The 14,444-nt window shown below is 42.1% G+C and overlaps 1 protein-coding gene across 9 annotated transcripts in view; it reads left to right on the top strand.

The window, feature by feature from the left end:
* Positions 1-14,444, top strand: part of MAP7D3 (MAP7 domain containing 3) — a 167,738-nt gene that overhangs the window by 96,350 nt on the left and 56,944 nt on the right. For 2 of the 9 annotated variants that reach the window (XM_084638946.1, XM_084638951.1), the window contains exon 1: positions 8,025-8,163. The exons of the other annotated variants lie outside the window; for them this stretch is intronic. In XM_084638946.1, coding sequence (XP_084495072.1) covers positions 8,115-8,163 — 49 coding nt within the window. In that variant the 5' untranslated portion in view covers positions 8,025-8,114. Of the gene's footprint in view, positions 1-8,024; positions 8,164-14,444 lie in introns of those variants that run through there. 9 annotated transcript variants of the gene reach the window in all.

The raw sequence follows: 14,444 nt of genomic DNA on the forward strand, positions 1-14,444 counted from the left end.
AGCTTCTTTAAGCAAAATGAACAAACACTGGAGTCATTTATCTACTTGCTGTCTTTTTATACTGGAACACAGGACTGTCACAGTATTTCAGTGTAAAATACTGGAGAGGGCTCCACTTTGTCCGTGCTGAGTTCATCTGCAGGATCCCCCTCCAATCTGCCTCAGCTGCTCAGGAGTAGAGGGCCCATTTCATGCGAGGACAAGGTAGGGTCTATGGGAGAGCAGCCTGTAAAATTAGGGTTTCTCAAAACCACATAAGAAGCCAGAAGGGAATTGCCAAAGCAGTGACCTCCAAGCCAAAACAGGAAGGAGGATTGTATGTTAAAGTAGCAACTGTAATGCTGAGGCCTTTGCTCTAAATATATTTCTTACAAATAGGACCTGCTTTATTTGCCAAGGTATTGTTTATATTGGTATGAAATAAAATCAGTCATCTGAAAAATAGTAAAAAAACCCACAAAACAGCTAGGATATGTCCCAGTACATCCTGGCCAAGATTTATATTTCATCCCCAAACTCCATTTCTACTGAATCCAATGGGGCTGGGCTAATTGAATGGAGAAGATCAAATTCATCATGAAAGTAAGCAGATTGCAACTCCACGGAAAGTAATGGAGATGTACCCTGCTGACATTACTCGTTAATTTGTCCCATTCTAAGTATAGTAGGTACCCATCTATGCCAGTACCATTCATTATGTACTTGTGCAGCTATAATAGTGTTAAACTCACACTAACAACATTTTACAGTACCGCTCAGTACTGTACATTCTAACCAGAAACATCACCACTGAACAGGCTTATCAACTGCCTCCATCTGCCCAGGCATCAGCTTGCAAGAAAAGGTAACCTCTACAGGTTTGCCTGGGCTTTGGCAAACCAAGAGAGGGAACAAGTTGCAAAGTTAAGGGAAGATCCCCCCAAATACCCTGATATTTATAGCAATGGGCTCGTACCTGAGCAGCTCCACTGATCGCAACGGGAGTAATACAGCATGGAGAGAGAGTTGCTCAGGTAAGCAACTCCCAAAACATTTAGGAAAGTTGAAACAGGGATTAAAATAACTCCTGCCTTTGCAGAAATAGTTAGTATTCCTGTGAACAAGTTATTATGATGCTGAGAAATGCCTTTCTCTTTGGCTGGAGTCCACCTTCCTTTTGGCATGGGAACTCCCAGACACAAGGCTTCACACTGAATATATTGAAATTGCACACAGAGAATGAAGATAATGCAACAAGGTTATTAAGCCCAGCACTGCCAAGAAGTCCGGGGAGAGCCAGGGGAAGCAGGTGGCTGTGTGAGGCAAAGAGCTTCCATGGATCTTGGCAATTAGGAATTGTGCCTGACAAGTCCATTTTTGGAGTCTCTGTCAGAGGTTTCCAAGCCACTCTCCTCAACAAACTCAGGAGGACACAGGTACCAGCCACAGCTTCAGTTTCTGAACAAGGGCTCAAACTCTGTGCCTTCTCCAGGCCCACCTACATCTGGCCATTAAGTTCTGTCTTTTTGCCACTTTTCCAATAGTAACAACAAGGCAGAGTTACATGGCTACTGGGAAATCTCCTTAACTGCAACCATGAGATTTGTAGATACAAAAGCGTGCATTTGTGCATGCAAACAGCCACTGATTTGCACAATTGCCTGTTCTTGTTCAAGTTAGGAGGTCCCTTTGGAACCTGACCCTTAAAATGAAGCCATCTTTGAGTTATTCCCAGGAGGAAAAAACAATCTTTGATAGAAGAAACATTATTTTCATGCTCAGGTAACTGAAAAATTACTTTGCATTATCAAAATTCCTATAAAGTAATCGCTTCTGGACTGAGAACAAGCATTTTCAACCCATTAGGCAGATCTGAGGAAACTTATAAGCTAATGAAAATGGAGTCTTCAAATGCAAATGCCCTCTCAGTCAGAGCCATAGCATTGCTAGCATAACCCTATAGCTCTGCATAATGGTATCTTCTCATAATACCAGGTGAAGTAATATAACATTCATAAAATACAACTGCTGGAATATATTATCTCATCAGAACATGATGATAACATTAAAATGTCTGGAGTTAAGGTTGATAAGATTACCATATCACAGTTTACATTGTCAAACTCTTATCACTCAATGCATCGACACACTATCACATAGAAATTATGGATAATTTAGCAATGATAAAAAAAATAGTAGAACTGCATTGCAGGGCAAACAGAAATGCCAGAATGAGCTTGACGATGGAAAGCAGGCATTCAAATGTAGTGCTTCCAGAATCATTCAGGGTGATGAAATTTGCACCTTCAGACAATTAAGTCTCCTCACATTTATAGAATCATAGACTATAAGGGTTGGAAGGGACCTCAGGAGGTCATCTAGTCCAACCCTCTGCTCAAATGATTCATTTACCTGAGGAATGTACTGCTCCAAATCACAGGAACAGACATGGAGAGACATTTTTCAAAACTAGCCACCTAAACTACAAATCCCCCTATGACTCATGTCTTCTACAATTACTCATTGTAAACTCTTTGGGAAAGGAACATCTTTTTGTTCTGTGTATGTACAGTGCCTAGCACAAGGGATTCTGGTCCATGACTGGGATGCCTGGGCACTATGGAAATGCAAATAATAATAAATAATATTAAGAATTTGCAATCCAATATGAATAGAAATTTGCATGTGCCAAGGGGCACTTATGCATGAAATTCCCAGTTTGCATGAACAGATGCTGACTTTACATATGAAGTTTAGGCAGCCAGTTTTGCAGATTTGGCCATGTCACCTCAACTACTGTTGTTTATTTAGCACCAACAATTTGCTTTGTGTACAAGATGCACGATCAAAAACGCAATCATTGCCTCAGATTGCTTACAGTCTAAAAGAAAGATACAGAAGAAGACAGTATGCACTGGAAAAAGCACACATGAGGATACAGACTTTTGTCCCCCTTTTTGCGCCCCCCTTATAATTAAAATATGGACATTGTGTAAGAATTAGGCTCTGAGGAGGAATATAAGGTGATGTCCTAGTTAATTGCAGTTGGAATTCCGTGAATAACAGACAGTATGGGATAGGAGTGAAGTTGTTCGCATGTGGAAATGTATCCAACACTTGCAACTGTGGGTTTCATCTGATATTTTCCCTTTTTCATAAAAAATGGATTGTGGTACCTAAAAGTAAAATCAAGCTCTCAAACTGTGCCCACAATATTTCACATCTAAGTTTTTGTGTATGCAAAAATTCAGATCTGTATGTGCAAACTGGGTTTGATGTAATTCCCCAGTTTATACCGATACATCCAATTTGCACCTTCAAATCTGACATTTCTGTGTGCAAAAAATTAGATGTGAAAAATTGCAGGCACTATTTTAAAAGCCGGGATGCGCCCCAGATGTGTTAAGCCTATTGAATGGAGAATAGCATAAGATGCCATCTCATATGAAAACTTTCTGTGTGCCTCTCCCATGTTCCCTAATTTGCAAGAGTTTCTTACAGCAGAATTGTTCTTCCTGGGATATTTTCCTTGAAGACAAAAATGGATATAGTGACATTTTCTCCCTTTTATTACATAATGCCTTACAAGAATTTCCATCACGCAGAGGACAGTAGCATTTGGCCTCTAGATAATACTTAGTCCTGCCATGAGTGCAGGGGACTGGACTAGATGACCTCTCGAGGTCCCTTCCAGTCCTATGATTCTATGATTTCAAATGCACAGTGAATATACACTGTGAACATTCACTAGACATAGGAAAAGCACATCCTCACAATAGCATACTACTCAGGGGACTTGCAAAGACATGAAGACATTTAGATTAAATCACATATATAGTCCCACCATTGTAGTTCCCCATTGTGATATTTTATAAAACTCTCATAGCAACATTTTGGAAATCTTCTACAATAGCTATGAGGAAAGGAAAGAAGGAAAAAATAGAAGAACCCCGAACAGGAAGTCAGGGTACTGGGGTTCTGTTTGTCACTATGCTGTTTTGTGGGTGACTTTGTCAAGTAGAGACTTGAATCTCTCTGTGAGTTTCCTCCTTTGTAGAAGATGAAGACAATGCACTTGCAATTATTTATCTCACAGTGGTGTTTTGAGATTTACAGTAATTCCTTAATGTTTGTAAAGCACTCTCAGATCTTCAATTGCAAGCAATATATAAAATCAAAGTATTATTATTACGTATTCTAAACATCAAAATATCTTTGGGAATTCAGTAATCTTCTGTTCTCTCCCACTTTTAAATTGCCCATTTTATTTAAAAGAAAACAAATACTAGATGGCATTGTATAAAATCAAGAGGAACCAAGTGAGGCAAAGAAAACAAAAGAGTGTAATTTTACGTGCACAGACAATAAGAGAGGGGAAAGCAACAATAACAAAGAACAACACAAAGGCAAATCTGTACTCAGAATCCTCAGGCTAAGATGGAGCCTATCTGTAAAATAGTTCTAAGCATTCTATTTGCAGTCACCTCTGAAATGCTGCATTATTTAATTACTGCTTCCTCTCCACTCCTCCCATTTATGGCCTAACCAGTAGCTCTCAGACAGGCCAATCTCCCACTGGTTTCAAGCTTTGCTGATTTCGGAGGCAGATTTTCTACCAGAACTTCAGGATCTACTGTTTAGTGTGGGCACTGCTACAATACAGTCCTTATGCTCTTCCCAAGTAGTAACAACCCAGATGCAAGTTGTGCAGAAATTATACCAGCAGAGAAATAAATATGCAAGGAGACAGCAAAACAACAAACAGGTGACAAATAATCCTGACCTATTGTAGAATGGCAATATTATTAGGGGACTAAGTCAATTCTACTAAGCCAAGCTATTGAGGCCAGGTCTACAATACAGACCTATATCGGTATAACTATGTCACTTTGGAGTGTGAAAAACACCCCTGAGCAACATAGATATACCGACCTAACCCCCCGTGTAGACAGTGCTATGTTGATGGGAGATCTTCTCCTGTCGATATAGCTACCGCTTCTCAGGGAAGTGAATTAACTACACAGATGGGAGAAGCTCTTCTGTTGGCATAGGAGCCTATTCACTTAAGTGCTAAAGCAGCACAGCTGCATCTGTGCAACTGTGCTGATGCAGCGTTTTAAGTGTAGACCTGCCCTGAGTAATATTCACCAGAATGGCTTCACTTCCTCACTCATACCTAGTTCTTCATTTGGAACGGTGTACAGACAGCAATGCTAAATATATGGGACAAGATTGTACAACCCTTACTCATGTTGGTGAGCACTTATTCACATGAGTAGTCTCACTGAGATCAATGGAGCTATGGTACTAACTGAGAGAGTAAGGTGCCCACCAAAGTGAGTATGGGTTGCACAGTCAAATCCATGAGCAGACAACTCTTCTACTGAGTGCAGTGTCATTTTCAGATTATGAGATCTTCTGTTTAAAAAACATTGACCAGCTTGGTAGGATAGAGTTTTAATCCCAAAGTGATCAGTCACTTGTGGCTTCCCTATTTTGTTGGCCCATTATCCAATGGAAATAATGGAACTCATGAGCAGACACTGGCAGCAACACCATCCACCAGATCCATCCCCTCCTGCAAAATTACCTGACTGAGCAGCGACCCATGGTTTGATATTTGCTTCCAGCAGCTTTAGCCCATGTTCTTGCTTAGGGAACCCACAAGAACCATAAAGCTGTTATTAGGTAGTATGGTGGTGGTAGTCTATGCTGCCACAGGATCATGAATCAGCTGTCAGTACCAGGCTCTCAGTCCCTGGATGGGCAGAGATCTGATGCCCAGCCTGACCTAGACTATTCTAAAAGACAGTAAAATGAGCAGGGTCTGCCTGCCAGCATCTTTGACAGAGAAAATGATGCTTTGCTTTTTCCGCCTCATTCTGCTAGCAGGATTTATACTCTGAAGCTGGACTGGCAAATTTGGAGAACTCATACTAACCCACCTATGACATTTGTGCTCATTCCCCACTATATATTGTAAACTACTTCTGGGTATTTTAATGTTTCTAAATACTGAACACATCTGTGGCTGTTGATTTTTCAGTTCACAGAGTTACCGTCCAATCAGCCTACATTTCAGTAATGCAGAATGCTTGATCAAATCAGAGATATGTAAATTTTAGACCACTGGTCAATCAAGTCCAGTACCCTGTTTCTGGCAGTAAGAAATACCCAGTGCTTAACTACGCCACAGGTACCCTAAGTGCCAACAGCTACAAATTCATACTAGCTCTTCCAGTTGGCTAAGTATTTTATAATCTTGAGCTAATTCTGCTCTTAGATATACCAGTGTAACTCTATTGAGTTTCTACAGATTTACACCTATGTAAATTGAGTGAATTTGGCCCATTGTCTAAAAATTATCCTGTTTCATGTTTGCTTTCATTTAGTCTCATTGATGGAAAGGTAGATTTGTGGAAAAGAAGTTTAATAGATGAATTGTCCAGAGTAGGTGGATGTCTAGTTGTATAGATTATTGGCTTCTAAAATTGTGTGACATATTTATCACAATTAATAATTAGTATAATCCAGTTGCCATAGATTATCATCTTTGATACAAATGCTTAAAAGAGTGGGTCACATGCAAGGACTTCATAATTCAAATAAACTCTTCATTAATGAAAAATTAAGTTTTAGACCTAATAGGGGTACATCTACAGCTCTTTGAATTTGTTAATTAAGCTATTCAAAACCTTGATGCTTGTCATGTACTGATGGCTGACATAGCTGATTTGCAAAAAGCTTTTGTTGTGGGTTGTTCCTTAGTATGGATAAACCTGTGTAACATTAGCAAAGGTATCATCTCTTTTTAATAGGGTTTTTATTTTTTACCGTTTACTTCTTCATTTGACGTTAATTTCCCCCCTGTATTCTTAGGGAAGCAGAAACTAACCAACATGGCTGCCTATATTTAGACTTACAGTTCACTGATGCCATTGAATGGTGCATGAATTCTGCCTATATGGGCCCTATAACCACAAGTGCCCATAGAGGGACTGAACCTGAGTGGTGATTTTACTGGGACATGGGGGCACTAAGCACCTTTCAGGATCAGGCCCATAATAACACAACTGGTTTTTCAAAGTTAATATTCTTGTTTTATTCCTTATTGTTAAAGCCAATAAATAGCTGTGTGCTATGGACTAGCCTTCTCCCCAAAGGCTCACCCCACCCTCCAGTGGAGCTCAGTGCTAGCGTATAACTTTGCCACGTGAAGTGGCGCCAGCTCTCATGATTTTATCACAAGCCTCCGGACAGCTGGTGCCTCTCCTAAAGCCCCAACTGCTGGAATCAAGAGATCGCATGGGGATCTCAGCTTTCATTAAAAAACGTTTATTATTTTTAGCCCATCTTGTGACGTAGGGCCCCCGGTGTCACGGTTTTGCCGTTACTACACGGTCCGCAGGGAGAATGGCACCTACTGTCCTCGCAGCTCAGCGGTTGCTCTGGAGGTGAACGTACAGCAAAGGGGAGCTAGAGGCCGAAGCTTTCCTGAAAGGATCCCTAACCGCGTGGCGGGAACGGGGCCCGCCCTGCAGCTGGGGGGAGGGGGTCTCCTCTGGCTCTCGAGACGGGGGCAGGGCGGAAGGGGGGTGGGAGAAAACGGCGAGGGGGCGAGGGCGAGCGAAGGGGGGTGAGGAAAGGGAGAGGAACGGGGAAGGGGCAGGATGAGGGGGCTACGGGAGTGGCGGGAAGGATGGGGGAGGGGTGGGAGAGCGAAGGACGGAGAGGGGCTCTGAGGCGAGGAGGAGGGGCGGGAGCTGGGTGGGCGGGGCCGTAGCGAGAGCTCGGCGGGAGGGGGCTGCGGGGCGGGGCTGAGAGGCGCTGTGGCCGGGAGAGGGCGGGGCTGAGGGGCTCTGAGGCGGGGCGGGAGCTGGGTGGGCGGGGCCGGGGCGGGAAGGGGGCTGCGGAGCTGAGAGGCGCTGTGGAGGGGCTGAGGGGGCGGGGCTGAGAGACGCTGTGGCCAGGAGGGGGCGGGGCGGGGCGCTGAGGAGCGGAGCGGAGGAGCCGGCTGCGGGCGCTATTCCCTCCCTCGCGGCAGCGCTGCCGGGCGCGAGTGGCGCGGCGCCTGCGCACTGCGCCTCCCGCTCTTCCGAGGCTGTGCCGGCAGCGGCTCCTTCACTAGGCTGAAGATGGCGGAGGGTGGCGGCTCGTCGCTGAAGGGGCTGCGGGAGCAGATGGGTGAGAGCTGGCAGGGCGCCTCGCGCCCCGGGGCTCTGGCTGTAGCTGGGGAGCGGGGCCCCGGGCCCCCTGTGCAGCCGGCGCCGCGGGGAGGAGAGGAAGTCCCCTCTGATGCTGTGGGGCTGCCCTGAGAGCAGGCCAGGGACGCGGCCCTCAGGCGGGCTCCTGGGCCTCGGGGAGATCGTGAGTGCCCCCAGTCTTCCGCTCAATGGCCTGAGCCCTGCGCCCTGTCTCAGCCCAACTCCCTTTCTCCCACCTACCCACACCATGATCCTCTTGTGTCTTCCCCACGCCCCCCTATTTGTCTGTGTTGCCCCCCACCCTGCCTCTGATCTCCCCCTGCCCTCCTCCTTACTCTGTGCTGCAGGGCTGGCTTTGCAATGGAAAAGGGATTCTGCGGAGTCTCTCACAGCTTTAAAATCCCAGGCCTTCCTACGTCTGGGTTTTAACTTCAAAATATTTCCTGAGTGGAATATGAAACACAGGTTTCTTCACCTCCCCTCTTCCCTCCAATGCATAGATGTTGCATTAATATGCAGGATCTGATTTACATAAAAAAAAACCCTGCACTAACCCTGATTTGCCTATAAAACTGCAGCACGTAATTTTCTTCCAAGACTTGAGCTGCTGATTTGAGATGTCTGCAATACATAGACAGGAATGAGTGCCACTTGAGGACTTCATCTTAAAATGAATTGTCTGCCTTTTGTGATCCCTTGAAAGTCCAAACTGTTATATTTCTTTAATGAGTCTTGTCTCAATTTTCTAGATTTTTGCAGACCACTCATCAGTTGTCATGCCCAGTGTCTGCTGCAATATCTTGCAAAGGATGACGTACGTGACAGTCTGAATTCTGAAATGTTGTTTCCCTATCAAACTCTTAATGAGGCTTTAACACTTTTTTGGAATTAAGATACAAGTAAAGGCAAAATATATTTAAATTTAGTTTGTTAGAAACTGCTTTGATTCTTTCCTGTTTGAGACTGTGTTATGTATATTGAGGTCCTTGTTAATCCATTTTGTGTTCTGTGTAGAGTGAGTGTTATGCTTGTCATGGTGCATGTGTGCACACTATAGATTTGTGGGTGAATCAGTGCAGATGAAAACATTTTGATTATTCCAGACTAAGCGTAATGAACGGACTAAAGGAAAGAAAGAGTTATGATCTCTGGTTTGATGTAAAATTAACTAACCTAGACAGTGTGCAAACTTACTTTGTCAGTGTTTAAAGTTATCAGTCTGTTTCTGTGACTGTGATTTCTTTATGTACCAATGCAATTACTGATGAAAGAGTTCTGGTGACTCTTACAAATTGGTCTTAAGGTCTTGAGTCTTCAGCTCAGATCTGGAAGTCTTTCTTCCTCCTTTGTTACAGAAGTCCGATATGGACTCTGTGTGTTGATTCCCCTTTCCAGTTTTTTAAGATTAATTTAGTGGCTTGTGAAAGATAATTATTTGACCCAGGACATCAGACTCAAGATCTGTTGTCCACAGACTAGAGAGAGCACAGGTAATAGCAACACAGCTTCACCAGCATAACTCAGTCCTGACCTGAAGGGACTGTAACTAAGAGTGAAAGGGTCATTTATTTTATGAGCCCACTTTGTTCTTGTTCTCTCTGCTGAAATTACTAATTTGTATCGTGTTTTGTGAGATGGATGCCTATCAAATCCTTCCAGAGACCATCAAGCAGATGGCTTCCACTCTTGTTAACAGCTGTCTTGGACTAGATGCAGGTAACCAGAAGGGAAGGGTTCCTAGCGCCATCCAGCCCCACCTCCCTTTCTAAAGTGAAGATCTTCTTTTAAAAAACAAAATTAAAATAAAAAGAGACACTAAAAATGACAGGGCTTGAAAAATCCTCTTCCTTTCTTTCCCCATAGGAAGTGAAAATTGATGGAGCAGAATCTGAACTTTAACGAAAACATATTTTATTACTTTGGCTACAGAGATAACTAACATGAATTAATGTAGTGCTGTGTTTTTGAGTCTGCAAACAGACAATTCCAATATGGTTTTTTCCAAGTGGCCAGAGAGTGATACTGCCCAGGGTCAGTTCCAGAGCCTATATCCAGGACCCTGTGGGAAGCAGTGAAATTGACAAGAATCATGGCACTTTTTATTTCTGCTGTTTAGCAAAGTTGTGAGTGGCAACCAAGTCACACACACAAGCTATTTGCAGATGAGGACTGAAAAAAAGGAAACTAGAAGGCTGTAGGAGCAATAGAGTAATGAAAACCCTTTTACCCTACCCCCATTGCCAGTGCCAGCATTTGTACAGCAACAAAGAGGACCTCAAGAGGCTTGTCGATTTTGCGGGGTGTGTGTGTGTGTGTGCAGGAATGTAACTTTCTGCCTTCCAACAGACAAAGGGTGAGGGGAGCTACAGACTTATCAAATACCTGGTAGCCAGATGCTAATATGCAGTATGGACAGCATCCTGCCAAGAAACCAAAGACCCTCCTCTTTCCTAGTAGCTGGGATGGAGTCTGGGTTTTTTTGCAGAACATTTACACTGGACCTTTCTGGCTTCCTCTTCCATGCCTCCAGTCTTTCATAGCAACCTCTGGATGTAGGTTTAGTCTTCTGGCTGGGAGAAGTCTGGTCACTGTTTCAAGCTCTGAAAATTGGCATTGTGGGGTTCTGCTCTTCTTATTTCTCAATAGCTTCCTTTTCACATTTGCTAACTTTAAAGTAAAGAGATGGGTTTTTCTGCATTCTCAACCGTGCCTACTCAATCTGAGGGAAAGTGTGCTTTTTCTTCATGCATCACCTGTAATAAAGAGGTTATGCAGGCCAAATCATGCCATTAATGGCAGTTCTGCAATTCCATTGTGTTCAAGTTCTTTCATCTGTCCAACCTTATTGCCTTCAGCCAGACAGCATGAGAGCAGAATTTGGTCCTGCAAATAGAATTTGGTTAACACTTCCGTGAATGATGCATGCTTAGGAAATGTATTAAACCTAGATCTAAAATATGATAAACAGCTACATATAAAAGGCACCATCTAACTCCATTGAAAATATCCAGAGATCAGATCAAAATTATATTCTCTTATGGGGACAAAACGGGGTTTATTCATATTTCAGTTCTGTAAACACTGTTGAGCCCATACAGATTTGAGAGAGGGTGTTAGACTGTTGCTTTCTGTGGTTTGCTCAGTTAGAAGGCATTTACTTCTTGAGTAATATAATCAGATATTAATATTTGAAATGATTTTAAGTTAGAATAGGCTGCTTTTGCCTTTTTAGTCTATTTGAGTCACGAAATGCTTTATCTTGACTGTTGTGATCTTGTTGGCAACTGGCTGTTACGTTGCAGGAACTTAGCGCCATTCACTTCTGTTTCATTGGGAGATATCGCTCCGTGATGTATATCAGATCATTGTGTGAATGGGTATTAAGTTGTTGTTGTTGTTGTTGTTTTTTAAGTGCCAAATCCTACTTTTTTCAGAGATGTGTATGCTCAAGTTGGAAATCTTTGCAAATTTGAGTTAGGACAGCAGCATGGTGCCTCCTTCCTGTGAATATATTTTGACAGATCTGCTGTGGGCATAGTTTCTATCTCTTGGCTAGTCAAGACCTATATGGTCAGAGCTTATATCCATTAAAAAAATTAGTAAATTCATTCAATATGTAACCCATAAATTTGCTCCATGTGGATCTCTAATAAAATGTGATGTTCTAATCAGAAAAGTGACTGAATAAAAATAGCATATTACTTAACAGATATGCTCCATTTGTGTATTCAGTTATCTCTTTGTTAGTGACACAAAAGTAAAGTTTGTTTATATTTCCCCCTCCAATTACCACTGCAGAATCAGCACAGGAGGAGAATGAGCTGGCTTCTGTTGCTTCTCACCTATCAATAGAATTGCTAACCAGGGTCCTGATCCTGCAGGTTGTTCTACATGAATGGATCCTCTATAGAAGTCAGTGGAATTCTATGTGGGTGAAGGAAGAGGTATACCAGCATGGAACAATTTACAGGCTTGGGGCCTGTGTTCAAATTGCAAGGTCAAATGATCTGTCCAGCCCCACTGAAGGGAATTAGTTATACCTTTGCAGCTCCACTTAACCAGCACATTTTTGGTACTATTGCAGATGTGTGAGAAAGACAGAGACCCCATCTTGACTTTGATCTTAGGTTTAGTTTGCAGTATGGCTAGTTTTAAAAAAAAATGCTTTGAACAAATTTGCTTAGGAATCACTGACATAACTATTTAGCTTCACAATGTCACTTTCACATAATCCTTTTTCATAGTAGAACTGTACTTCAGAAGCACAGAATGATGGTTTTGTGTCTACCATGTGCCCGGTTTTGTCTGTCTACCTCAGAACAAATATCCTAGTAACTTCTTCAGTAGTTATAGTGCAGATAATTATAACTGTGATTTGCACTGTCTGAAGGATGTATAACTAGTCTTAAAACTGCAGTGCTCAGATAGGTAGCCCAGAACACACAAGGCTACCAAATTCATTATTTTGACTCCAATTCTCATATCTTATTTATGATTTCCAGTTGGGTTTGAAAACTTTACTTGCGTGGAAACAAGTCAGAGGTATATACAAAAGAGAAAGAGATGGTGGTGAATTCCAAGGGCAGTGTTCTGGTGAGCTGTTCAAGTACTGCAAATGAAAAATGGAGGGATGATGGGATTTGTACCTGGGTTCTGTGTTAGGCTCTGGGCTCTATTTTATGGATCAATCTCTGGCTATTAGGCGTGTGATAAATTAATCTCCACATAGTTTGCTGCGACTTGAAGAGGGAAGGAACTATTTCTGTTTTGTATTGTCCAGAGCCTGCTGGCTTCTGCAAAGCAGTAAGGAGCAGTCTCCAAAACTTTCTCTGTGCCCCTCTCCCAGATCTCCTCTAGCACACCCCTCTGTCAGTTTCCTGCTGGTAATACTCAAGCCTCCATTTTTTGGGGGGTGGCCTTCCTCTGACTAACTCCAGTGCCTGTCTCTGCATCTTGTGTCCTCTGAAAGTTACATAAAATGGAAACTATGGGATCAAGATTTGATCCATCTCTGATTAAAAAGGTAACATCTATAGACCACTGTGTTAGATTTTTAGACCACTAGTCTTGCATGTCATGTGGTAAAAGCACAGGACTGGAAATTACTACCCGTGTGTCCTATTCTTACTTCTCCTACTCTGGTAATGTGACTTTAGGTAGGTCACTTATCCTCTTTCTTAGCGCACCCATCTTTGAAATACAAATTATAATACCTACAACAGAGTGTTGAGAGCAAATGTTCATGAATGGGATCTGAGAACTTGGATGATAAGTTCTAGGATATATATTGTATAGTAATATCCCTTTGCAGTCAATATTAAAGTGATATCCGTGATTGCTTAATTTTTTTAAATGTGTATTTGATTAACCAGAAAGGCATTTAAAACACATGTGGCACAAATCTTGTTGGGTAAAATACTGAGAATGCAGTTCAAATACAGATTGTTCCATCTAGGTCAAATTTTTTAAAGTATGCCCTCAGAATTAGGTCCAAAAAGACTTGAGAAACTTTGAGTAAATTTAATCGATTTCAGGTTTTTCTATAATTTAGCACATCTGTCACCACAGTATCTATTGATGGCCAGCGTCTGCCATTGATTTCAGTAGGAGCTGCACGCAGAATTAACTTGTCTAGCTAAATCTGCACCTTACAGGCCATACTTCACCCACTTTTGTAAGAGTATTAGTAGATTGCTGATTTGGAGATCTGTACTTCTTGGAGGTAGGGAAAACACCAACAGCTTGCAAACTGTGCAGGGATTGCTGTAAGCCCATCAATTGCTTAATTGAGTACAAGTTTCAGAAATGCACAGAGTAGAATTTATCAATGTCTACCCAGAGCTTAGATCACTTACCTATCTTTTAAATAGGGCTTATTTAAATAGCAAATAGAAAGTTTTTCCCTCAATTGCTCCAAATTATGAAAGGCTGTTTATTTTGCCTGACTGAAAAATAGTTTCAAAGTGACAGAATTCATAACATTCTACCACAGCTGACTATAAATAAAAATAAAGGCTTAAAATAGCTCTTCAGTGACAAGTGAAAATATTAACAATGTTTAAATCTTAATTTTGTTTTTCTTTAACTGATCTTCTCAAAATCACTCTGCCTTCACATTAAGGCTTCATCTGTACTAGAATTTTCAGATCCATAATTTCCAGTGGCTCTCTTGGTGATAGTACTAGATGAAGCAGTAGTATAGAAGAGACTCTGGTCTCATCTTGTCTAAACTATACATTCTGCTGGTGCTGTCATTATTGG

This window comes from Lepidochelys olivacea, assembly GCF_965140295.1.
Source record: "Lepidochelys olivacea isolate rLepOli2 genome assembly, chromosome: 9".
Taxonomy (NCBI): domain Eukaryota; kingdom Metazoa; phylum Chordata; order Testudines; family Cheloniidae; genus Lepidochelys; species Lepidochelys olivacea.